General features: G+C 41.4%; 1 protein-coding gene across 1 annotated transcript in view; it reads left to right on the top strand.

Annotated features, from left to right (window-relative positions):
* Positions 1–13924: 13924 nt before the first annotated feature.
* The window catches only part of TMEM65 (transmembrane protein 65), a 66988-nt gene continuing 56266 nt past the window's right edge, over positions 13925–24646 (top strand). Inside the window, exon 1 of the mRNA XM_055287219.2 lies at positions 13925–14763. Coding sequence (XP_055143194.1) covers positions 14466–14763 — 298 coding nt within the window. The 5' untranslated portion in view covers positions 13925–14465. The remainder of the gene's footprint in view (positions 14764–24646) is intronic.

Genomic DNA, 24646 nt, shown 5'->3' with positions numbered 1-24646 from the left:
ATTCAAGGAGACACAAGAGAAAGGTGATAACCAGCATGAAGAAATTTTAAAAAATTCAGAATATGAATGAAAAATTTTCTAAAGAGATATATATCTTAAAGAAAAAACAATCCAAACTTCTGGAAATGAAAAACACATTTAGGGAATTACTAAAGGCAGTAGAAAGTTTTAAGAATACACTAGACCAAGTAGAAGAAAGAATCTCAAAACTTGAAGACAAGCCTTTTGAGTTAACCTAATCAGACAGAGATAAAGAGAAAAGAATTAAAAGAAATGAACAAAGTCTCCAAGAAATATTGGATTACGTAAGTTGGCCAAACCTAAGAATCATTGGTGTTCCCGAGGGAGAAGAGAGAGAAAAAAATTTGGAAAACTTATTTGAGGGAAGAATTGAGGAAAACTTATCTGGCCTTGCTGCAGATTTAGATACCCAAATACAAGAAGCTTAGATAATTCCTAAGAGATTCACTGCAAAAAGGATATCACCAAGGCATACAGTCAACAGGCTATCTAAAGTCAGTGTGAAGGAAACAGTTCTAAGGGCAGTGAGATAAAAGCATCAGGTAACCTATAAAGGAAAACCTATCAGACTAACAGCAGATTTCTCAGGAGAAACCTTACAGGCCAGAAGGGACTGGGGTCCTATCTTTAACCTTCTTAAACAGAATATATATTTATTTATTTTTCTTGAGACAGAGTCTTGCTCTGTCACCCAGGCTGGAGTGCAGTGGCATGATCTGGGTGCACTGAAACCTCCATCTCCTGGTTTCAAATGATTCTTCTGCCTCAGCCTCCTGAGTAGCTGGGATTACAGGCCTGCGCCACCACGCCTGCGTAATGTTTGTACTTTTAGTAGAGACAGGGTTTCGCCATATTGGCCAGGCTGGTTTTGCCCTCTTGGCCTCAGGTGATCCACCCGCCTGCCTTGACCCCCCAAAGTGCTGGGATTATAGGAGTGAGCCACCACACCCAGCCTCATATTTCTAATTTTCAAAAAATCTTTTTCACTTTCTGGATGTTCCTGCTTTTAGAGGTTCCTGTTTTTCAACAGATTCAGTTTCTCTTCTTATTTTGCAAAGATTTAACATTCAGGCTTATTTAAATGTTAAATGTTATTCCATGTTATGCATTTTCAAAAGTTTTATTTTGCTCCTGTGTCCTCAGGGTTTCTTTTTTCAAAACAGTATTGGCTATTTTGGTTCTGTCTTTCCATTTTTAAGGCTTTCTTCAATTGCTTAATGATTTTAGGCTTTTGGCTCATATTTTGTATTCAAGACTGTGACAGCCGGCTGGGCGCAGTGGCTCATGCCTGTAATCCCAGCACTTTGGGAGGCTGAGGCAGGCAGATCACCTGAGGTCAGGAGTTTGAGACCAGCCTGGCTGACACGGTGAAATCCAGTCTTTACCAAAAATATGAAAATTTGCCGGGCATAGTGGCCTGTAATCCCAGCTGCTTTGGAGGCTGAGGCAGGAGAATTGCTTGAACCTGGGAGGCAGAGGTTGCAGTGAGCTGAGATTGCGCCATTGCACTCTAGCCTGGGTAGTAAGAATGAAACTCCGTCTCAAAACAAAAACAAAAACACTGAGACAGTCAAAAGCTATTTGGACACCCTATGATTGTCAGGGCTGGTTAATTGGTGGGCTTCATTGTAACATGGTCTGGCTGAACTCTTACTGGGTGCTCAGAAAGGAGTCTTTTAAAAGCATGGCTACCAGTGTTCTTGAAGCAGACCAGAAAAGTGACAAGGGATCCTTGAGGGAGTGTGGCCCTATCTCCTTGTTTTTGGTATGCCTCCTTTCTCCTAGATGTCTTGGTACACTAAGCCCAGTGTCTCTCTACTAGTAAACATCTAGACTTCTGGGATGTGAGGAAGAGGCATGGATGAGGGAGGGATCTGGGCTTACAACTGTTCCTTTTAGATGTCTTCACCTAGTTCTTTTTGTTTGTTTGTTTGTTTGTTTGTTTTTTTAAGAGACTAGTCTCTAGTGTGTTTACTAGGCTGGGCTCAACCTCACAAATTCTTGTGCTCAAGTGATCCTCTCTCTTCAGTTTCCTAAGCAGTTGGGGACTACAGGCACTTGTCATCATGCCCAACATAGTTCTTTTTTCTTAGGTTAATTGTATCTCTACTTTCAGAGGTACCTGGTGCCTCCAATTCCTGCAGTGTTTTGAGGCTTTGCTTGAATTAACCTTCTTCTAAGTTGTTCCATTCCAGCTTAATTTTCACCATTCTCTGGTCCAGTAGGTTAATGACCACTCTTTCATCTGCTTTCCATCTTATGTTAATGTGTTACTGTCATTTCTTCTCTCATTAACTCTGGGCTTGTGAGGCTATGTCTTTTAAAAACCCACTTACGGGCAAAAACTGGAAGCATTCCCTTTGAAAACTGGCACAAGACAGGGATGCCTTCTTTCACCACTCCTATGCAACATAGTGTTGGAAGTTCTGTCCAGGACAATCAGGCAAGAGAAAGAAATAAAGGGTATTCAATTAGGAAAAGAGGAAGTCAAATTGTCCCTATTTGAAGATGACATGATTGTATATCTAGAAAACCCCATCGCCTCAGCCCAAAATCTCCTTAAGCTGATAAGCAACTTCAGCAAAGTCTCAGGATACAAAATCAGTGTGCAAAAATCACAAGCATTCCTATACACCAATAACAGACAAACAGAGAGCCAAATCATGAGTGAACTCCCACTCACAATTGTTACAAAGAGAATAAAATACCTAGGAATCCAACTTACAAGGGACGTGAAGGACCTCTTCAAGGAGAAATACAAACCACTTCTCAACGAAATGAAAGAGGACACAAACAAATGGAAGAACATCCCATGCTCACGGATAGGAAGAATCAATATTGTGAAAATGGCCATACTGCCTAAGGTAATTTATAGATTCATTGCCATCCCCATCAAGCTACCAATGACTTTCTTCACAGAATTGGAAAAAACTACTTCAAAGTTCATATGGAACCAAAAAAGATCCCACATTGCCAAGACAATCCTAAGCCAAAAGAACAAAGCTGGAGGCATCACGCTACCTGACTTCAAACTACATTACAAGGCTACAGTAACCAAAACAGCATGGTACTGGTACCAAAACAGAGATATAGACCAATGGAACAGAACAGAGCCCTCAGAAATAATGCCGCATATCGACAACCATCTGATCTTTGACAAACCTGACCAAAGCAAGAAATGGGGAAAGGATTCCCTATTTAATAAATGGTGCTGGGAAAACTGGCTAGCCATATGTAGAAAGCTGAAACTGGATCCCTTCCTTATACCTCATACAAAAATTAATTCAAGATGGATTAAAGACTTACATGTTAGACCTAAAACCATAAACACCCTAGAAGAAAACCTAGGCAATACCATTCAGGACATAGGCATGGGCAAAGACTTCATGTCTAAAACACCAAAAGCAATGGCAACAAAAGCCAAAATTGAAAAATGGGATCTAATTAAACTCAAGAGCTTCTGCACAGCAAAAGAAACTACCATCAGAGTGAACAGGCAAGTTACAGAATGGGAGAAAATTTTTGCAATCTACTCATCTGATGAAGGGCTAATATCCAGCATCTACAAAGAACTTAAACAAATTTACAAGAAAAAATCAAACAACCTCATCAACAAGTGGGCAAAGGATATGAACAGACACTTCTCAAAAGAAGACATTTATGCAGCCAACAGACACATGAGAAAATGCTCATCATCACTGGTCATCAGAGAAATGCAAATCAAAACCACAATGAGATACCATCTCACACCAGTTAGAGTGGCAATCATTAAAAAGTCAGGAAACAACAGATGCTGGAGAGGATGTGGAGAAATAGGAATGCTTTTACACTGTTGGTGGGAGTGTAAACTAGTTCAACCATTGTGGAAGACAGTGTGGTGATTCCTCAAGTATCTAGAACTAGAAATACCATTTGACCCAGCCATCCCATTACTGGGTATATACCCAAAGGATTATAAATCATGCTACTATAAAGACACATGCACACATATGTTTATCGCAGCACTATTCACAATAGTGAAGACTTGGAACCAACCCAAATGTCCATAAATGATAGACTGGATTAAGAAAATGTGGCACATATACACCATGGAATACTATGCAGCCATAAAAAAGGATGAATTCATGTCCTTTGTAGGGACATGGATAAAGCTGGAAACCATCATTCTGAGCAAACTATCGCAAGGACGGAAAACCAGACACTGCATGTTCTCACTTACAGGTGGGAACTGAACAATGAGAACACCTGGACACAGGGAGGGTAACATCACACACCAGGGCCTGTCGTGGGGTGGGGCGGGGGAGAGATAGCATCAGCAGAAATAAATGATGAGTTAATGGGTGCAGCACGCCAACATGGCACATGTATACATATGTAACAAACCTGCACATTGTGCACATGTACCCTAGAACTTAAAGTATAATAATAATAATAAAAACCACTTACATTCCTTTTAGTGTGATTTTCCAACAGCATGGTCAAAATTGTATGTGTTCAACCCACCATTTCTAATGAGCACTTTCTGTCTTCAATTTACTTGATTTTGCTGCTGCCTTTGTAACTCTAGACTACTCATTCTAGAAATGTTGTTATTTTCCTTTGGCTTCTGTGGAGACAGTATTTTTTTTCTCTTGAGGTATCATCTCATTTCTTTCCTTGGTTCTTTCTTCTTCCACTGTGTATCCCTTAAATGTTGTTGTTCCCCAGGTCTCTGCCCTAAGTCCCTTTATGTTTTCATTGACACATTTGCCATAGACAATAACATCCACTTGCTTGGATTTAATAACTTCCTTAATAATGTTGACTCGAAAATCTATGTCTGTGGCTCCAGACTCACATAAAACTCAGAAACCGGATAGAGGAAAACAGGACTCTGTCTCTCTATAGCCTAATCAGGTCAAACAAACATCCTAGTGCCAAAATAGGTCCTCCCTTTAGGTAAAGGAAATAGCAGAAATAAAGGAAGGCATTCAACTTCATAAAAACAACAAATAGAGCAAAGGAAGAGCTGTATCACATATGTGAAGTTTTGTTTTGTTTTGTTTTGTTTTTGAGATGGAATCTTGCTCTGTCACCCAGGCTGGAGTGCAGTGGCACGATCTCGGCTCACTGCAACCTCTGCCTCTTGGGTTCAAGCAATTCTCATGCCTCAGCCTCCCAAGTAGCTGTGATTACAGATGTGTACCATCATGCCGGGCTAATTTTTTTGTATTTTTAGTAGAGACAGGGTTTCACCATGTTGCCAAGGCTGGTCTCGAACTCCTGGGCTCAGGCAATCTACCCTCCTCGGCCTCCAAAAGTGCTAGGATTACAGGCATGAGCCACCGTACCCGGCCTCATGTGAGGTTTTTTTTTTTTTTTTTTTTTTTTTTTTTTTTTTTTTTTTTTTTTTTTTTGGTATTTTTAATTTTTTTGTATTTTTAGTAGAAACAGGGTTTCACCATGTTGGCCAGGCTGGTCTCAAACTCCTGACCTCAGGTGATCCACCTGCCTTGGCCTCCCAAAGTGCTGGGATTACAGGCTTGAGCCACCATGCCAGGCATATGTGAGGTTCTGATGCAGTAAGAAGCAATCCCAAAATCACACTGACAACACACAAGAGTTTATGTCTCTGTCATGAAAAATCTGCTGCAGGTTGAGGAAAATCCCTGGGGAAGCTGTCCTATATTGGCTCTCTATTCCGGGCCTCATCAATTTCATGGAGCATCAATTTCAGCACATGCTGTGACTCTCACCATGGTAGGAGATGAGAGAGCTGCATAGTTGAGCACAGACATTCAGAAGTGAAATATGTCAGGTCTCTATTCATTGTCCAAAGCAAGCCACAAGATCACCTCTAACTTCAAGGGTTCAAGGAAGAACAGTTCCCTTGGACCCTGAGAATTGGACACTGTTGAATAGCAGTAATTCATAACATTTAAAATATTAGACCTTAAACAGAAAATTTGGCTTTAAACAAAGTATCTTTCTATTTGTATGCTCCTAGTACCTAGTGTGATAGCCGGTACAGAGTGGGTGTCAATGTGTTGAATTGAGATATGTTTTAGAAGATAATTTGATAAGTATCTTGGAAAAGGTGTTCAGCATATCTGTATCGACACCTTATTTTCCCTTCAACACGAACAGGAACAGTGAACGCCTTTCAAACAGTGACCTTTCTCCTGGGCTCAAAAGATGGAGCCATTTTTCAAAAATAGTTCTTGCAACATTTCTCAAAAGGAGACCTACAAATGGCAAACAGGCATATGAAAAGGTTCAACATCACTGATCATCAGAGAATTGCAAGTCGAAAGTACAATGAGATATCATCTCATTCCAGTTAAAATGGCTTACATCCAAAAAACAGGCAATAACAAGTGCTTGCAAGAATGTGGAGAAAAGGGAATCCTTGTACACTGTTGGTGGGAATGGAAATTAGTACAACCACTATGAAGAAAAGTTTAGAGGTTCCTCGAGAAACTAAAATAGAGCTACCATATGATCTAGCAATCCCACTGCTGGGTATATAACCAAAAGAAATGAAATCAGTATATTGAAGAGATATCTGCACTCCCATGTTTATTGCAGCACTATTCACAATAGCCAAGATTTGGAAGCAACCTAAGTATCCATCAACAGATGAATGGGTAAAGAAAATGTGGTACTTATACACAACGGAGTACTATTCAGCCATAAAAAAGAATGAAATCATGTCATTTGCAATAATGGAACTGGAGGTCATTATGTTATTAACATAATGTGAGACTAACCAGGCACAAAAAGGCAATCATTGCATGTTCTCACTTACTTATGGGATCTAAAAATCAAACAATTGAAACCATGGACATAGAGAGTAGAAGGGTGGTTACCAGAGGCTGGGAAGGGTAGTATGGGTGTGTGTAGGGGAGGCAGTGATGGTTAATGGGTACAAAAAAATAGTTCCAAAGAATGAATAAGACCTAATATTTGATAACAAAACAGGGTGACTATAGTCAATAATAATTTAATTGTACATATTAAAATAAATAAAAGAGTATAATTAGATCATTTATAACACAAAGGATAAATGCTTGAAGGGATTCATACCCCATTTTCCATGATGTGATTACTATGCATGGCATGCCTGTTTCAAAATATCTCATGTACCTCATAAATACATACACCTGCTATGTACCCACAAAAATTAAAAATTAAAAAAATACTTATTGCAGCATCTAAATATTTCAAAACCTCACTAAGAATTTGACTTTAAAGTTTGAAGAGAGGGCATTTTATAGCCTTGCTTATATTTACTTTAATCAAAACCCTTCCCCAACCTCAAAGGCAAAGGACAGCATGGAAGGGGAAGAAGTTACAAAATATTGCCTCAAAGAGTCAGGTAGTTGTTTGTGTGTTTGTGCCTGTATGTGCATGTGTATGTATGTGTATGTGTGTCTCTCTCTGTGTATTTGTGCACATATGCACTTTTTATGTTGGGTGTGGGATAAAGACTTGTTGCATATAGGTGCGTTATTGTAGGCGTTGCATATAAATGTGATATTACAGGCAGATAAACATGAGCCTCATAGAGTATGAAATTAAGCACAGAAGTTTTGAGTTTCCAAGTGACGGCCCCTTTCTTATATTTTTCATCCTGTTTTCATGAAGTACTATGTCTTGCCCTGTGCTTGGCATTGTTTAGCAGGTAGATTAAATCTTTTTTTTTTTTCTTTTGTGACGGAGTCTCACTCTGTTGCCCAGGCTGGAGTGCATTTGCACGATCTTGGCTCACTGCAACCTTTGCGTCCCGGGTTCAAGCAATTCTCCTGCCTCAGCCTCCCAAGTAGCTGGGATTACAGGCATCCGCCACCATGCCCAGCTAATTTTTGTATTTTTAGTAGGGGGGTTTCACCTTGTTGGTCAGGCTGGTCTCAGACTCCTGACCTTAATTGATCCACTCGCCTCAGCCTTCCAAAGTGTTGGGATTACAGGCATGAGCCACCACACCCAACCTAGATTAAATCTTTAGAAATGAAGTTCCCCAGTGGTGATGATGAAAAGCTGTATTGAATGAATGGTGTAGAGGAGTACAAAGGACTCAAAAGAGGAGATTGTTTGTTTGAGATTTATTTAGGATTTCTCAGGTATTTTAGACCAAAATAATTCCATAGTTACTTTCTTTGTTTCTGTTTAAATTGTGTATACTTATCATAAACAATTCAAGTAAAAGAGACAAATGCAAAGGAGAAGGTTACAAAAATCACTCAAGTTTCCAACAACAAAAGTGACCAGTCTTACATTAGGTGAACATAGTTTCAGGCCATAAACCTCACCAGTCTCCAGTTTTCCTCCTACCTTGTTGCCTCCTGTGCCTCTTACAAGTTCTCATTGATGAGGAGTCCCAGGGTCAGGACCAGACTCTCCGCTCATCTCTATCTTTACCCCAATGGCAACCTGATCAGCTTATAGCTTTAAATGATACCTGGATGCTGATGACTCCCAAATTTATGTATCCAAACTTCTTCCTTTGAAACCTGGACAGCTAGAATGTAAGGGGTTGTTGAGTGAAGGAAAGCTGAGAAAACAGAGATCCTAGTTGTGTTCTCTTTCTTTTAGCTTTAAAGTTGAATTAGTCTCTGACACTTCTAGATATATGGTCTACTGCTAACACTAGTTTTTACATCTTGAGGCCTTTTAATACTACCTATCATTTGTTGAACATCTACTACATGTTAGGTACTGTGTCTTTCTTTTTTAAAACATACAATCTCTCATTTTACCCTCATGATTCTGTGAGGTAGATTTTCATAAAAATCAAAACAAAACAAAAACCAAAAAAAAAACCCCACAAAAACAAAAAACAAAGGCTTAGAGTGATAAGCAACATGTCCAAATTGATACAGCTAGTAGGTGTTAGAGTTAGGATTCAAGCTCAGGGGATCGATCCTCTTTCTGGTATGCTATATCTATTTGTATTTCAATGTGAATTTTCATATCAGTTTGACAATTTCCATACACACACATATAGACACACAAACCCAGCTGGGATTTTCACTGGGATCACACTGAATTTATAGATTAATTTGGTGTGATGATTAATTTTATGTGTCAACTTGACTGGGCCAAGGGATGCCCAGGTAACTGGTAAAATATTATTTCTGGGTATGTTGGAGAGGGTATTTCTGGAGGAGGTCAGCATCTGAACCGGTAGACTGAGTAAAAAAGATCACATTCACCAATGTGAGCGGGCATCATCTAATACACAGAAGGCTGCAATAGAACAAAAAGGCAGAAGAAGGGTAAAAATACTACCTCTGCCTGAGCTGAGGCATCTGTCTCCTCCAGCTCTTGGACACTGGTGCTCCTGGTTCTCAGGCCTTCAGACTTGGACTGGGACTTACACTTGTGACCCCCTGGTTCTCAGGCTATCAGACTTGGACTAAATTATACCACCAGCTTTCCTGAGCCTTCAGCTTGCAGACAGCAGATAATGAAACCTCTCAGCCTCCATAACCATACCAGCCAATTCCTCATAATTAATCTCTTTCTGTATATATTTCTATATCCTATTGGTTGTGTTTCTCTGGAGAACCCTGACAAATGCATTTAGGGAGAACTGATATCTTACACTACTGAGTTTTTCAATCTTGAATTGGTATTTCCCTCCACTTATTTAAGTCTTTAATTGTTCTAATAAGACTTTGTGGTTTCCATTGTGAAGAAACAATTTATTCACCACCACTGTGATGGGGCAGAGGCCTTCCAGGGGTCGGAATACTAAGGCAGGAGCTTGATGGATGAGAAGTGCAATGAGGAAATTGCAAAAATATGGGCAGAAGAAATGATTAAAGGTTCCACTAGGTAAAGCAATAATTTCAAGAATTTTAAAGCAGAATAGCTGGGTGTATAAAGTTTCATCAATGGCAGGCAGAAAACAGCTGTGTGCCCTGCCAGCAACAGGGAAGCCAGGAGCTCTGGAGCATATTTATATGATGCAGCTTACCATGGACTGATGATTCAGCAGCAATTTTTCACGAGGAGGAAACTGATTGTTAACTGAGGTATGACAGTTGTCCTCTTTAAAAGCGAAGAACAGGCTGGGCTGAACTCAGGCCAAGTTTGCCTCCTGGGCTTTCCTTCCTTCTGTCTTCCATTTCTGTAGCCCCCTCCAGCCTGCTAGCATTTCCTCTTCAGCACTATCATATTTCCTCGGAAACTCCCCTTTGCCACCTGCATCTAGACCTGCTCCACAGCCCCATAAACGATCCCCAAATTATCTCCCTCCCTAGCTCCTTCATTCATTCATATTTAGGATATTCAGGTGTTCAGAGAAGGAAGTGGTCAGGGGATCCAGTTAATACACATCCATGTATTAAATGACAGATAGCTAGGCAGGCATTTCTCAAATGAGGGTCCAAAGACATAATCCTAGAGATTTGAGAGGTCCATGGGCATTCAGATAATAATAGCTAGTGTTTATTGCATGCTTGCCATGTATCAGGTGCTGTTTGGAATGCTTTACGTGTATTATTTGGTTTCACCATAACATTACAAAGCAGATGCCCTTACTTATATTTAACAGGTGAGAAAACTGAACATATTTTTATTCCCATTAAACAGATGGGCAGTCATGGAAAGGTTGATCAGCTCAAGGTTACACAGCTAATAAATGACAGTATAAGGACTCAAATCCAGGCAATCTGGGTCTAGAGCTAGTGCTTTCAACCCCAATGCTGTCATCTGGGACTCAATTGAGCCTGGATGGTCCAAGATGCTGTCATGCATGTTTGGCAGTTAGCTGGGGCTGTTGGCTACAGCCTCCTCCTCCATTTGGTCTTTCCAGCAGGATACATCAGACATCTTTATGCAGCAGCTGGATTCCAAAAGGTAAACGTCTTTGAGGCAATTTTTCCATGTGGAAAATTACCTTGATGCAATGGCAGCCTCCATGTATACACCTACAGGTCACGAAACAGATAGGCTTATAGGCCAAATTAAGAAGCTTAAATCACATTATCTGGTAGTTCTAAAACGTATCCTCAAATGTTTTGGCATTACTCCTATTAAGATGTGGGGTCTATATCCCTTTCCCTTGAATATGGGCTGGCCCTAGGGGTTGGCTTGTAGCCAGTAGAATACAGTGGAAGTGATACTGTGTGACTTCCAAGGATAGGTCAGAAAAGGCCACAAGCCTGGTTCTTTTCAGACATTCACTCTGGGGAAAGCCAGCTGCCTGGTGAGAAGTTCACCATGCTGGAGTGGCTGTGTGAAGGTGCTCTGGTTCTCAGCCCCATTTGAGCTATCAGCCAGCCATGTGAGTGAGCCATCTTAGCTATTCAGCCCAGCTGAACTTTCAAATGACAGCAGTTGTGTTGAAATCTGATTGATACTACATAAACGACTCCAATAAAATAACCGTCCAAGTAAGTCCTTCCCAAATTTCTGAGCCTCAAAATTAAGAGCAGAATAATTTGGCTATTTAAACTACTAAGTTTTGGCATAATGTGTCTACGCAAAGAGTAGCAATAACCAGAAGAGTTTACCAACCAACATAAAACAGAGTGAGAAGCAAGCGGAAAGAGACAGGGTAGATTAATAAGCTTAGGATAGGCTGAAGGACCATAGCACCCAAATTCTGTTTTATGCAATGTTCTCATGTCTTATCCCTCTCCACCATCCAGTCTTCTCAGCACATAGTGTGGTTACAAGGACCAGACTGGAGAGTAAGTAAGGCGACTCAACAGACTGAAGGGGCCTGGGCTCAACATATGTCTGTTCTGTTACAGAGCTGAGGGGCAAGTGTGTCTGGTTATAACGTAGCTGGCATTAGTTGGCTTTGTAGCTAGGGGTTTATCTGCTTTTCCTGGGAAGAGATTACATGAGGCCATAATAGCGTTACAATGGGTGTTACCAGTAGGTGTGCAATTTAGGGATGCCATGGCTGTCAATCTGAAGATAGTATGATCTGTACCTTATTAATACTTAAAAGTCCACTTTGTCTTTCTGCCTCTATCTAAAGCAGCATTTTCATTTGTTCCATCCTTTTTATCTATGTTCAACCCATATCCATTCATTCTATGTGTAACCTTTCTCATAAGTGACTTGCTTCTACATTTTAGTTTCTCTTGTTTTATAATAGAATTAAATATTCTATAGTAATATAGCAAAAGCATACCCCCAAGGAGCAAACATGTGTCATATCACGTTTATGATGTCCTCCTATTTATTGACCAAAACAAGTCAAATAGCCAAGCCCACAGTCAATGTAGAGGCGGACTACACAACGGAGCGGATAATAGAAGGTGTAGTTCATTGGGAGTCACTACTGTAACAATCTAATACTAACACACAGTTAGGAGAGAGTTGATCCAGGGATCAAACTTTCCGCAGTGTGTCTCTGGAGTCTACACACTAAACTACTATTCTGGAGGTGGTTGGGAATGGGTTCTTACCGAAGAACTTTTTTCAAACCTCACTTCCCGGGCCCCACCCCAGTGATTCAGAATATCTTGGGGGTAGGGAAATTGTGGGGGGATGGGGGGGTACTCCCATGGGCCTGAGACTGAAATAACTCTGCAGAGGATTCCAGTGCACACTAGGGAATGAAGGGGGGTTCAAAAACAAGGAAGATATACTTTCTGCACTCAAAAAGCTTTCATTTCCACAGACAGCATTCTTACTTGTTGTTATTACATCACAGAGGCATCACCTTGGAATTTAAAAAAGAAGCGATTGCTTTCCATGTTTAAGAGACATCAGTGTTTCTCAAGCTTTCGTGTGTGTTATTACTGGAGTGCTTGTTAAAACCCACATGACTGGGTCCAATGCCTACGTTCTGATTCAGGAGGTGTGAAGTGGGTTCCACTATTTCTCATGTCTAAGAAACTCAGGGACACACTTTGAGAACCAGAGTTAGAGAAGTAGGAGGCTTTAGTGGTAACAATCCTCCATTATTCAGTTTAATATTCTACTTACACGTAGCATATTTACTACAGACAAGTTCCCGGGCTGAGTGCAGCACTGTTTATGATAAGGATGGGATTTAGATCTTGATTACGCTTGAGCAGATTTATTAAGTGGATTTATTCTCTAAGGGTGCCTAAGCGTCATTAGATAGGTTCAGATAAAGCAGAGATCTCCTCCCTTAGGAAGAGATTAGGGACAGCTTAATGAAGTAGGAGACCTTTCACCTGGGCCTTGAAAGATGCCTAGGACCTGGACCAAGGAAAATCGTGGACAATCAAATAATTCTTCCCGCTTTAACACGGAGACAAAAAAATCACAAGCAACCCCTAGGAAAGGTCTATGACATTCTTGCCTCTGCCTCTAGCATTAACAATTTGCATGCCAGCTGCTGGAATCTGAACGGGGAGGACTGTTCCCGTGTCAAGGGCTCAGTCTCAGACCCTCCTTGGGCAAGGGTGGAACTGGCTTCGCTTTCTCTTTGGGGCGCACAGAGCGGGTGCATTAGAGCCGGCCTGCTCAGCCGAAGCGGCAGTGGGCGCTGACTTGGCGAAGGGCGCAGCTGGGGCGCTTCGTTCCGGAGCAGAGCGCCGCGATCCTGTCGGGGCTGGGGTGGCAGCGCAGCTCTCCGCCTGTCCAGAGCGGGGCCGCACCCCGGGGCACCTTTCAGAACGAGCTCCGGATATGGGCTTGGCCCCAGGTTGGGGGCCGGGCAGCAGCTGTACTACCCTGGCGGGCGAGGGGTCCAGAGCTCTTCTTCCCTACTCCGACCTGTAGATTTAACGCCAGCACAGGGTGGCGCACCGTACCTCCTTCCACCTTCACGCACCAGCGGGGAGGGGAAGCGTGTGCGCGCTCCTCCCCTAGGCGGGAGAGCGGCCTGAGAGCCTGCAGACTGCGCCTGCGCAGCCCCGCTCACACACCACCCCCCCCCCCCGCCCACCCCCGACCTCCTTCCCCTTTCGCCCCGCCCCGTTCCCCCTTCTGCTGCCGCTAGGGGTAGCGGCGGCGGCTGCGGCCCGGGAGCGCGGCTGCTTTGAGGGCTCGGGAGCCCTACAGAGTGGGGACGTGGGGAGGCTAGAGGGTGAGAAAGCCAGCTGGAGAGGAGGGCGGCGCTGGAGGAGGGCAGTGTGTGGCTGACTCATCCTCTGGAAGATCGGACTGACAGAGAGACACACACCCGCCCGCCCCGCCCGCCCGCCCGCGCCGCTCCACCTCAGCCGGGAGGCGCCCGCCCGCACCGCCCGCCCGCCCTCTCCGGGCGCTGTCCGGGGCCGGCCGTCTCAGAGAAAGTTTTTCCCATCGGAGGGGCCGGAGCCGCCGCGGGCCTTTTGGAAGGGAAAGGGGACGGAACAGGAGGGGAGAGCCGCGCGGGCCCGCGGAGTGCATGGTGCCCGGCGCCTCGGCTGCCTGGCAGGAGGACCTCGGGGCGGGGTCGAGCTGATCCCAGCTCCTTCTCCCCTCAGCCGCGCAAGAAACCGCCCTCCCGGACGGCCGCGGGCGTCCCCGCTCTTCAGCTCGCCATGTCCCGGCTGCTGCCGCTGCTGAGGAGCCGGACCGCGCGCAGCCTGAGGCCGGGCCCGGCCGCCGCGCCCCGCCCGCCGTCCTGGTGCTGCTGCGGGCGGGGGCTGCTGGCGCTCGCGCCCTCCGGCGGCTTGCCGGGCGGCCCCAGGCGGCTGGGCACGCACCCCAAGAAGGAGCCCATGGAGGCGCTGAACACGGCACAGGGCGCGCGCGACTTCATCTACAGCCTGCACTCCACGGAGAGGAGCTGCCTGCTCAAAGAGCTGCACCGCTTCGAGTCCATTGCCATTGCCCAAGGTAAGGGGGGCAGGTGGGGGGCGAGCCTGGGGGCCCTGACGCCCTCCTCTTCCCGCCAGCCCACCGGGAGCCCTCTGCGGCCCTGGATCTTGGACCCCCGCCGCCGCCCCCCTTCCGCCCCCCTCGCCTGTCTGGCCCCACGCCTGGGACGGCTGGGGGCGGGGAGACTCTCCGCCGCCCGAGTTTCCCCCAGGCAGGTAGGACGGGCGCGGGTCGTGTCAGGCAGCCGAGGCCAGCGCCTGGCTACTTCCTCCCCAGCCTCAGAATCCGGAGCTTCGTTCTAAAATGCCAGTTAACACTGTTGGGATTGTGGTTTGATTTGCCCCGTGCCTCCCCTCCCCAGCCCTCCTGTCCCTTAGCTCTTGCTGTTTTCTTGCGAGCGTGCACCCGTGCAGGTGGCATGCTGTGCCTGCTCCGAGAAAGTGCTACAAACCCGCCTGGCAGGAAGAAACTTTTTGAACGGTTATCAAATGAAGACGTATGGGTGGGTAGCCAAAAGAAGGGGTGTAGCTTCAAAAGTCAGGGATGCTCATAGCTGCTTGTTTCCACACACGTCTGGTTGCGTTAATTTAAGCAGCCAAAGGAAACATTTTCCCCAGAAATGGAAAGACAGATTCAAGTTACACTCTAGTTTTGGTTTTTCCCAGAGGTTGAAAGAATGAAATAAATAAGGAGGTATATTTTTTGGAAATCTGTGGCTCTGGTTAAAAGTCAGACTGATGCTCAAAAGTAATTTGGTAACGATGAAAGCAAAACGATTTTTAAACTAGTCTGTTAAAATAGGATCTTTCTAAAAGAAGTCCAGAATGGGGTAGGTCAGAATTTGAGTCTAGGTGAAAAAGCTAAAAGTTCAGAAAATAAAAAGGATGAAAGGAGCAAACGACTAAAATGGATGTCTTAAAATATTTCTGCCACTTACATACAGTTATGTAAACAAAACACATTGCTTCAGTTTGTATTACATTCTGATGTGTTTGAAAGTTTTAAAAAAGTTTACTCTGCCCTCTAAACTTGGTAGATACATAAACATCTCATAGATTCCAAAGTGTAGAGCACATTGATTCGGATCATGCCATTTGATTTGCCAGACTTGAAAGTATATCTTTGGCTGATGTGCAGGAATGGAGGAAAGAATTATCTGCCTCATGTAAGCAGGGCATTATCTGTACTACTTAAGAAACTTGTTTTAGTTGTGGCTTTTAATCAGATTTTTTCCCCCTCAGTTCAGGAAATTGTGGACCAATTTATAGTGGATGATTGATTCCAGACATTGTTTACCCACAGTGCTTTTACAGGAAAATGTAACATCCGATCAATTCCATTATTCAATATGTAATCATGATGTTATGTGAAATCATAATGAAACACTAGCACATTTGTAATCTATGTGTGCACTCAGTATGCAGTTTAAAAATAGTCAATCAATTCTGAAAATATGCTCCTTGGAAAAATAATATAGTCAGTCATGTACTAGAACATTAACTTTTGAATCTTTCTGCACTGACAAGACTATTTCAACACACATTTTACCTTTTCCAAGTAATTTCTTGGAAATTCTGCATTGTCAACAAGTTATAAGATTGAAGGGCCCTATGAATATAGTTTTATGGCAGTTCTTGAAAAGCATGTCCTGCAAGGTGACTGAATAATTTTTTTCTCATGTATTATTATTTTTTACATGCCAGCAGTATTGCGGTAGCAATGCTACATTTCCTAATAAAGATAATATTTTTTAATTTAACGTGGTTTTAAATATTCTGAAAAGGACCTAAGCACTTTAGTCAATGGAGGTCATTAGCATCAATTAAACGTAGTTATGTTACTAATATGAGAGAGAAATTAGTAATTTAAATTGTCTTCTTTGCTCAGGAGAAACAGTCAAGGATATTTGAAACAATGGTTAGTCAGATGCTTATCTCTCCTGTTTATATGCTAAAGAACATCAAAGTTTAAATCAGCTATTTTTGCTGATGTTGATGACAAAATGATTGTCCTGTGAATCAAATGACACAGATGCTGCTGCTTTGTTAGTATAGTCTTGGTGTTCACTTATTGTTTTCGGTATCAACACATATAGTTATGAAGATAACTAGAATCATCACTTAGGAAATTACCTTATTCATTAATCATTAAGGTAAAAGGGATTTTATTACGTTGGGAATGCATACAGCTCATAAACATTTTTTTTCCAGCCAGATAGATGAAAAACTCCCATGTTTTCTTTTATTGTTGCTTTTTGAATAATGTTTTCAAGTACTCAACCAATGTATTAAGTGTGTGTGTACCAAGTGCACTTTCTAACAAAATTAATTCGATTAAAAGGGCTATTTCTTACCATAGGCAATCTTTTGTGTCTTTGGAAAGGGTGCTTGTATAAACTAATGAAGTGTTTTGGATTTGGTATGGAAACATTACTGAAAAAATATCCATGCTTTGATATGGCAGTGGAATCTGCTGTTGAGATTTGGCACATTTGCCCTTATCTTTCTTATATGTTTATCAGTAGGCATGTGATATAATCTGTGATGAGATAAAGCTTTGGAATCAGTTCGTAATAGATAAGGCAGACCTTGTGGGATATCTCATCATAGTTAAATAGAATATTGTGATTTTTAAAATTACAAACCAATTTCTTTCCCAATTTAAAAAAAAAGTTGAGGTTGCGCCTTCAATTTACCTGCTCAGCCTGATCTCTCTTCTTCCGGAAACAGACCATATTCTGCTGATAGAGCATTATTCATTTTTTTACAAGTAGTACTGGCAAGCTGACATTATTACAGTGGCCTTTCAATGTTAGCCAAAATTTTTAAAACAAATTTTCTTCCCAATTTTTGTAATTAGTATTTCCATTTATAATTATTTTTAAAAGCTTTTAAAATATAGCAATTTGGTATTGAAAGATAGACAGTGCTCGTTGTATTAGTTATCCATTGCGGTATAACAAATTATCCTAAAACACAGTGGCTTAAAACAAGCATGTATTAACTCATAATTTCTGAGGCCCAGGAATGCTATAGCATCTTAGTTGAGTATTTCTGACCCAGCATCTTATAAAGTTGAAATCAAGCTCTCAGCTGGGGTGGCATCATCTGAAGTCTTAACTGGGGCTGGAGGATCCATTTCCAAGAAGTCTCACTCACATGGCTGTTGGCTGGATGTCTTAATTCCCTCCCATGTGGTCCTCCACAGGGCTGCCTGAGTATTCTCATGACATGGCAGTGGGTTTCCTCTAGAGCAAGTGATGAGAGAGCGAGAGAGCAAGAGAGAGCGAGTGTTTTTGCAAGACAGCACCTGTGGGCACCTAAGCTGGAAGCCACAGACTTTTATAACGCAGTCTTAGTAGTGACAGTCCATCTCTTTTGTCCTGACACATTGTGGGAGAGTACTATAGAAGGTGTGAATACAAGGGAGTAGGAATCATCGGGGGTACATCTTTGAGGCTGGCTTCTACACTTATTTAAGGTGGTGTAATTAATGCTCATCAGAGAGTTACACAGAGAGACAAGAACTGGCTATTAGAGAGGTACAATGAGAGAGATGTTTTGAAAAAAGGAGTCTCTTAGAGAATATTTTTGTTATGATATGTATACTATAAGCCACAGACTTTTATAATGCAGTCTTAGAAGTGACAGTCCATCTCTTTTGTCCTGACACATTGTGGGAGAGTACTACACAAGGTGTGAATGCAAGGGAGTAGGAATCATCAGGGGTACATCTTTGAGGCTGGCTTCCACACTTATTTAAGGTGGTGTAATTAATGCTTATCAGAGAGTTACACAGAGAGACAAGAACTGGCTATCAGAGAGGTACAATGAGAGATATGTTTTGAAAAAAGGAGCCTCTTAGGGAATATTTTTGTTATAATATGTATACTTAAGATATTTAAAAAATGAGATTCTTTTTACGTATAGCAAATAAAAGATGTATTGAGGTGAACAGAGCAGTCTTTCTATCAGTGTTAGATCTTAATTAGCTTGCATTTTTTTGGTTCCTCTATATGAGTGGTAATTGTGTGCTTTTGACATTTTTTACCATTTATCTACATCTGTATATATTAACCAAATAATTCTAAACTTTAATCTTGTAGTCCCCCATTTTTTGTGATTGTTTAAGGTAGGGTGAAGAGCTTTGTTTTGAGAACTTGCCATATAGCATAAGAGGACTTTGACAAAATGAAAGACTGGAAGATAAAGAGCTTAGACTAAATTGAGTATCTAGAACACTTAAAAATAAATTAGGCTTTCTTATGGAATCCCTGTTCAGTAGAGATCTTGGACCTTTAACAAGATTATCCTTATTTTTTTTTCAGCCCATTGCTCTGGATTATGTGAGAAAATAGAAATTCTTTTTTAAAATTTTTTTTATTTTTTGAGACAGAGTCTCACTCTGTTGCCCAGGGTGGAGTGCAGTGGTGCAGTCTCAGCTCAGTGCAACTCTGTCTCCCGGGTTCAAGCGATTCTCCTGCCTCAGCCTCCCGAGAAGCTGGGATTACAGACATGCACCACTGTGCCTGGCTAAGTTTTGTATTTTTAGTAGAGGTGGGGTTTCACCATGTTGGCCAGGTTCGTCTCGAACTCCTGACCTCAGGTGATCCACCCAGCTTAGCCTTCCAAAGTGCAGGGATTATAGTTGTGAGCACCGTGCTTAGCCTAAATATAAATTATTTTAAGCTATGAGCCTCTGGAATGGTTTGGGAATAGTTTGCTTTTGTCCAATAAGAAAAAGGGCAAGAAAAACATTTTATGCTCCAAATTAAGATACGTGAATAAAGATATTTCAGTGCCTTTGTTGAGATAGTAAAAAAGGAATAAGGGAAGTATAGCCCCACCTAGGCCCGGCAAGAGGGGAAGAACAAGGACGTGGATAAGAAGTATGAATTGAGGCAAGAGGAGTGAGAGATCTCTGATGAGCCATGGGCTTCTCTATAAGTTGAGTTAGGCTCAGTTAAATGAAGCTTTGCTACAATCAGTTATTTTACCAATATTGAAAGGACCTAATTACAGTAGTATATTTCAGCAAGCTTAATTCTGAGTTCTTTAGAGTTATGGGGTATGTTGGAATGGTCTTATTACTAGGGATTACTGCCAGTAGAAGACAGATAATCAAGTAATCAAGTAAAGTTTTTTTTTTTCCATTATGAAAGGCATATATGCTATTTAACAGTGTTTAATCATCACTTACATAGAACATGTCCAGAGTTACGTGTGACTTCAAATAACAACCCTTCTATTATAGTTCATGATTTTGTGGATCAAGAATATAGGCAGTTGCAGGTAGAGAGTTCATAGGAAATAAAAAAATAAAATTAAAAAAAAGGATATAGGCAGGGCTCAGCTGGATGCTGTTATGGTATCTATGGAGGTCATTACATAAACTCTGGCTGGCTGATGGTCTGGTCAGAAGGTCCAACATCGGTTTATTTACATGTCTGGCACTTTGGTAGAGATGGCTGGAGGGCTGGCCTTAACTGGAACTGTTGACCCAAGGAGATGGATGTAGCCTCACCAGCAAGACAATGTTAGCATGGTTGTAATACTTAGGTCAGGGCTCCCAGAGAAAATGTTCCAAGGGGGCTGGGTAGAAGCTGTAAGACTTTGTATTAGTTTTCTTTCTCTTTTTTGAGATGGAGTCTCGTGCTGTCACTCAGTCTGGAGTGCAGTGGTGTGATCTTGGCTCACTGCAACCTCTGCCCCCCGTGTTTAAGCGATTCTCCTGCTTCAGCCTCCCTGAGTAGCTGGGACTACAGGTGCACACCACCATGCTTGGCTAATTTTTGTATTTTTAGTAGAGATGGGGTTTCGCCAGGTTGGCCAGGCTGGTCTTGAACTCCTGACCTCAGGTGATCCTCCTGCCTCGGCCTCCCAAAGTGCTGAGATTACAGGCGTGAACCACCACGCCCAGCCTGTATTAGTTTTTTATTGCTGCTGTAACACCACAAATACAGTAGCATAAAACAACATATTCTCTTAGAGTTCTCAGAGTTCAAAGTCCAAAATAAGTCTTAAAGGACTAAAATCAAAGTGTCAGCAAGGCTCTGTCCTTCTAGAGAGTCCAGGGCAGAATATGTTCTTTGCTTCTTTCATCTTTTGGGATTCCTTGGTTCCTGGACACATCACTAAAATCTCTGCTCCCTCATTGATCTTTTTGCCTCCCTATTATAAGAACCCTCATGATTATATTTAGGTTTTATCTGGATAATCCAGGATAATCTCACTCTCTCAAAATCCTTAATTACATTTGCAAAATTCTTTTTGCCATATAATGTAACATATATACAGGTTAGGAAAGTAGAATGTGGGATATCTTTGGGGGCCATTATTCATCCTACCACAGACTTGTTATGACCTAGCTTTTGAAGTTCCAGAACATTATTTCTGCTGCAGGTAATTGGTCTAGCAAGTCACTAAAACCAGTTCAGATTCAAGGGAAGGGAAATTAAAAGGAGGACAGAAAGGTGATTCCGTATCTATCAGACTCTTAACCTCTCTATTAAATAAACTTTTGGGTAATTGTTTTCCTTGATTGTGTTGTCTCTTCACTTCTAAATTATTGACTAAATTCTAAATATTAGAAATTTGGGAAATATGGCTTCCAGGTAAGTCAAACACTTATATCTATAGTTTAATTTATCAGTAATTAATTTGCTGTTTTTCACCTTAATAGTCATTTATTGCCTATTTTTTATTTGTGGCAAATTTTTATGAACAAATTTGTGGATAGGAAAATTAAAGTAATATAAAGTCAGCAATTTATAGGGTCATCCAGAGGGTCAGGTGGAACTACAGATCACGATCTTGAAAGTTTGGGATGATGTGATATTTTGCCATTATTAGTGGAGATTGTTTTCATTTTTCTAAAAATAGTGATGAGTTTGCATAACCACACTCTTGTCTGGTTTCCTTTGGTGTGTTTGGTTATAAAATAACTTGAACAAATAGGGACTAAATCCTTGAGTGTAGATTTTATTAGCATCTTGCCTAAGTGATCTGAATTAGTTAGTATGTAGCTTTACAGGACTCTAGCCTTGTCTTTGACTCACAGGTTTATGTCTGCTTTAAGTAAAGGAAAACACATAAAAACAAGTAGTTATATATCAAAATTACCTCAGACAGACAATAGAGGTAAGAGTAAATAAGAGGTTCTTGTAGATAAAAGACTGTAGGTAACAAAATCATTTCTCCTAAGCACTGAGACATTTACTTTGATTGCTTTTGATGATAAACTATTTGAACATATTGCATTTTTTATCTGCCTTAGTAAAAATATAATGAGCATAATTAGCTTCTACCAGATGTCAGAGTCCTTATATACTATATTTTAATACAATAAGTTGCTTTGAGGTTACTTCTATTTGTAGACATGCTAGTCATTACACCAAATGCCTCCAAAACACTGCTGTTTCAGTTGGCATGCTTTTTGGACTCTGTCACAGTGGTAGTGAAATGTGTTGGGCTTAGTCTGCCCCTCCCTACTCCTCAGTGCTCTCAGACTTTTCTACTCTATTCTCATTCATTCCTTGTAGTTATGGTAAACTCTTTTCTGCTGTGTAAGGAGGTCTGCGTCGTGGCATCCTGTTATTGTTTCTAAAGACTGCTTTTCTGCCAATTGTCACTCTTCCATTGTGTTTAATTTTTTTCTTTTTCCTATGTTTTTCCTATCTTTTTACTTCCTCCATTTGCTTTTCAGCAGGGTTTAATCTTGATAGACATTTCAAGGATCACTGTTCTCATTTGTGTTTTCAGCTAACTAGTTGTACCTATCACATTATTATTGATTTTTGACTCTAGCTCTTGTACTAAAGATCTTTCTTTTGATAATATCCCTCATAATAGGTTTTATAGTAGATTCTACTGCAAGGGCTATGGTTGCACAACAAAATCCTTTACATTCTCTTACTAAAGTTGTACTAGATAATAGAATTGCTCTAGATTACCTACTGGCTAAATGGGGAAGAATCTGTGCAGTTGTTGATACTTGTTTTACATGGATGAATACATCAGGTATTATGGAGATTCAGTTGTAGGGGATTAATGAACAGGCTGCTTGGTTGAAAATGCATCAGAATTAAGCAGTTAACTGTGGAAATGACTTAAAATGGTCATTGACACAATTGACAAGAAAATTTGGTTATTTCTGTGGCTTACAATAATTAATTTAAAATAATCACCATAATCAGGACTGATAACATACCAAGACACACCAGAATTTTAGGAGGCTCATACAATTTTGGACTATATATTAGTAACATATCCATAAACTATAACTCAAAGAAGGTTAAACATCATTTCTTATTTGACAATGCTTCCCATGTAATTTAACTTACCAGATAAGCTTGTTTATTAGTTCTCTTTTGGATGCTGCAAGGACCCTGTGTGTAATGTCCCAAAGTTAGTTTGAGGTCAAAAGACTTAACTTTGAATTCGAACTTAATCAAAATAGGATCAAAGATCACTGTGAAATAATTGTCATACCTTTAGCCAAAGTGGTAATTAAAAGGTTTTTAAAAGCAAAACCATTTATTCTTCGATAGAGGAGTGACTCTGTTTTCCACACAATCAGAAATCCTAATAAAGATAGCATGAGATGGAATCTGTCTCTTCTTTCCCTTCTTTCTTTTTTTGCAGTTGACTTAAAAGGTAAACAAACATATTTACTCTCTCTTCTTAATAGTACACAAAATTCTTGTTCAAAAGAGAAAACCAAATTTTACTTTTGTATTAGTATATTACCAATACTAAACCTGTAGCTAATTTTAATAAAAGCTTATAAACAAATTGGATTTTCATAAACCTTTTATAATCTCTTAGCATTTTTTCTATTTTTTTTTTTTTTGAGACAAGAGTCTTGCTCTATCACCAAGGCAGGAGTGCAATAGCATGATCTTGGCTCACTGCAACCTCCGCCTCCTGGGCTCAAGCGATTCTCATGACTAAGCCTCCTGAGTAGCTGGTACAACAGGCCTACACCACCATGCCTGGCTGATTTTTGTATTTTTAGTAGAGACGGAGTTTTGCTATGTTGTCCAGGCTTGTCTTGAACTCCTGACCTCAAGTTAACCACCCCTCTCTGCCTCCCAAAGTGCTGGGATTACAGGCATGAGCCACTGCGCCCAGCCAATTTTTTCTATTCTCTTTCTTTTTCCAACTTGCTATATTAATTTAGTTTTATCTATATCTTTAAAAAAATTCCTTCGTTTTGAAACAAACTTTAAATATCTTCTAAACTAGATAGATGAAATTATTTTTTCTCAGCAAATACACATTTTCATGCTTTTTACAACTTTCCTTATCAAAAACATATCTTGGCCTGGCACGGTGGCTCACGCCTGTAATCCCAGCACTCTGGGAGGCCGAGGCGGGTGGATCACCTGAGGTCAGGAGTTTGAGACCAGCCTGGCCAACATGGTGAAACCCTGAATCTACTAAAAGTACAAAAAATTAGCTGAGCGTGGTATCAGGTGCCTGTAATCCTAGCTGCTTGGGAAGCTGACGCAGGAGAGTTGCTTGAACCCAGGAGGCAGAGGTTGCAGTGAGCCGACATCCTGCCGTTGCACTCCAGCCTGGGCTATAAGAGCGAAACTGCATCTCAAAAAGCCCCCCAAAAAACCGACCAAAAAAATCTTGCTTTTTAAAAATTTTTTATTTATTTTTTATTTTTTTGAGACGGAGTCTTGCTCTGTTGCCCAGGCTGCAGTGCAGTGGCGTGATCTCCGCTCACTGCAACCTCTGCCTCCCGGGTTCAAGCAATTCTCCTGCCTCAGCCTCCTGAGTAGCTGGGATTACAGGTGCATGCCACCATGCCTGGCTAATTTTTGTATTTTTTTTAATAGAGACGGGGTTTCACCTTGTTGGCCAGACTGGTCTCGAACTCCTGACCTCAAGTG

Source organism: Symphalangus syndactylus, chromosome 7, assembly GCF_028878055.3.
Source record: "Symphalangus syndactylus isolate Jambi chromosome 7, NHGRI_mSymSyn1-v2.1_pri, whole genome shotgun sequence".
In the NCBI taxonomy this organism is placed as follows: Eukaryota; Metazoa; Chordata; class Mammalia; order Primates; family Hylobatidae; genus Symphalangus; species Symphalangus syndactylus.
The sequence above is the reverse complement of the archived record's forward strand: the minus strand, read 5'-3'. Positions and strand labels throughout refer to the sequence as shown.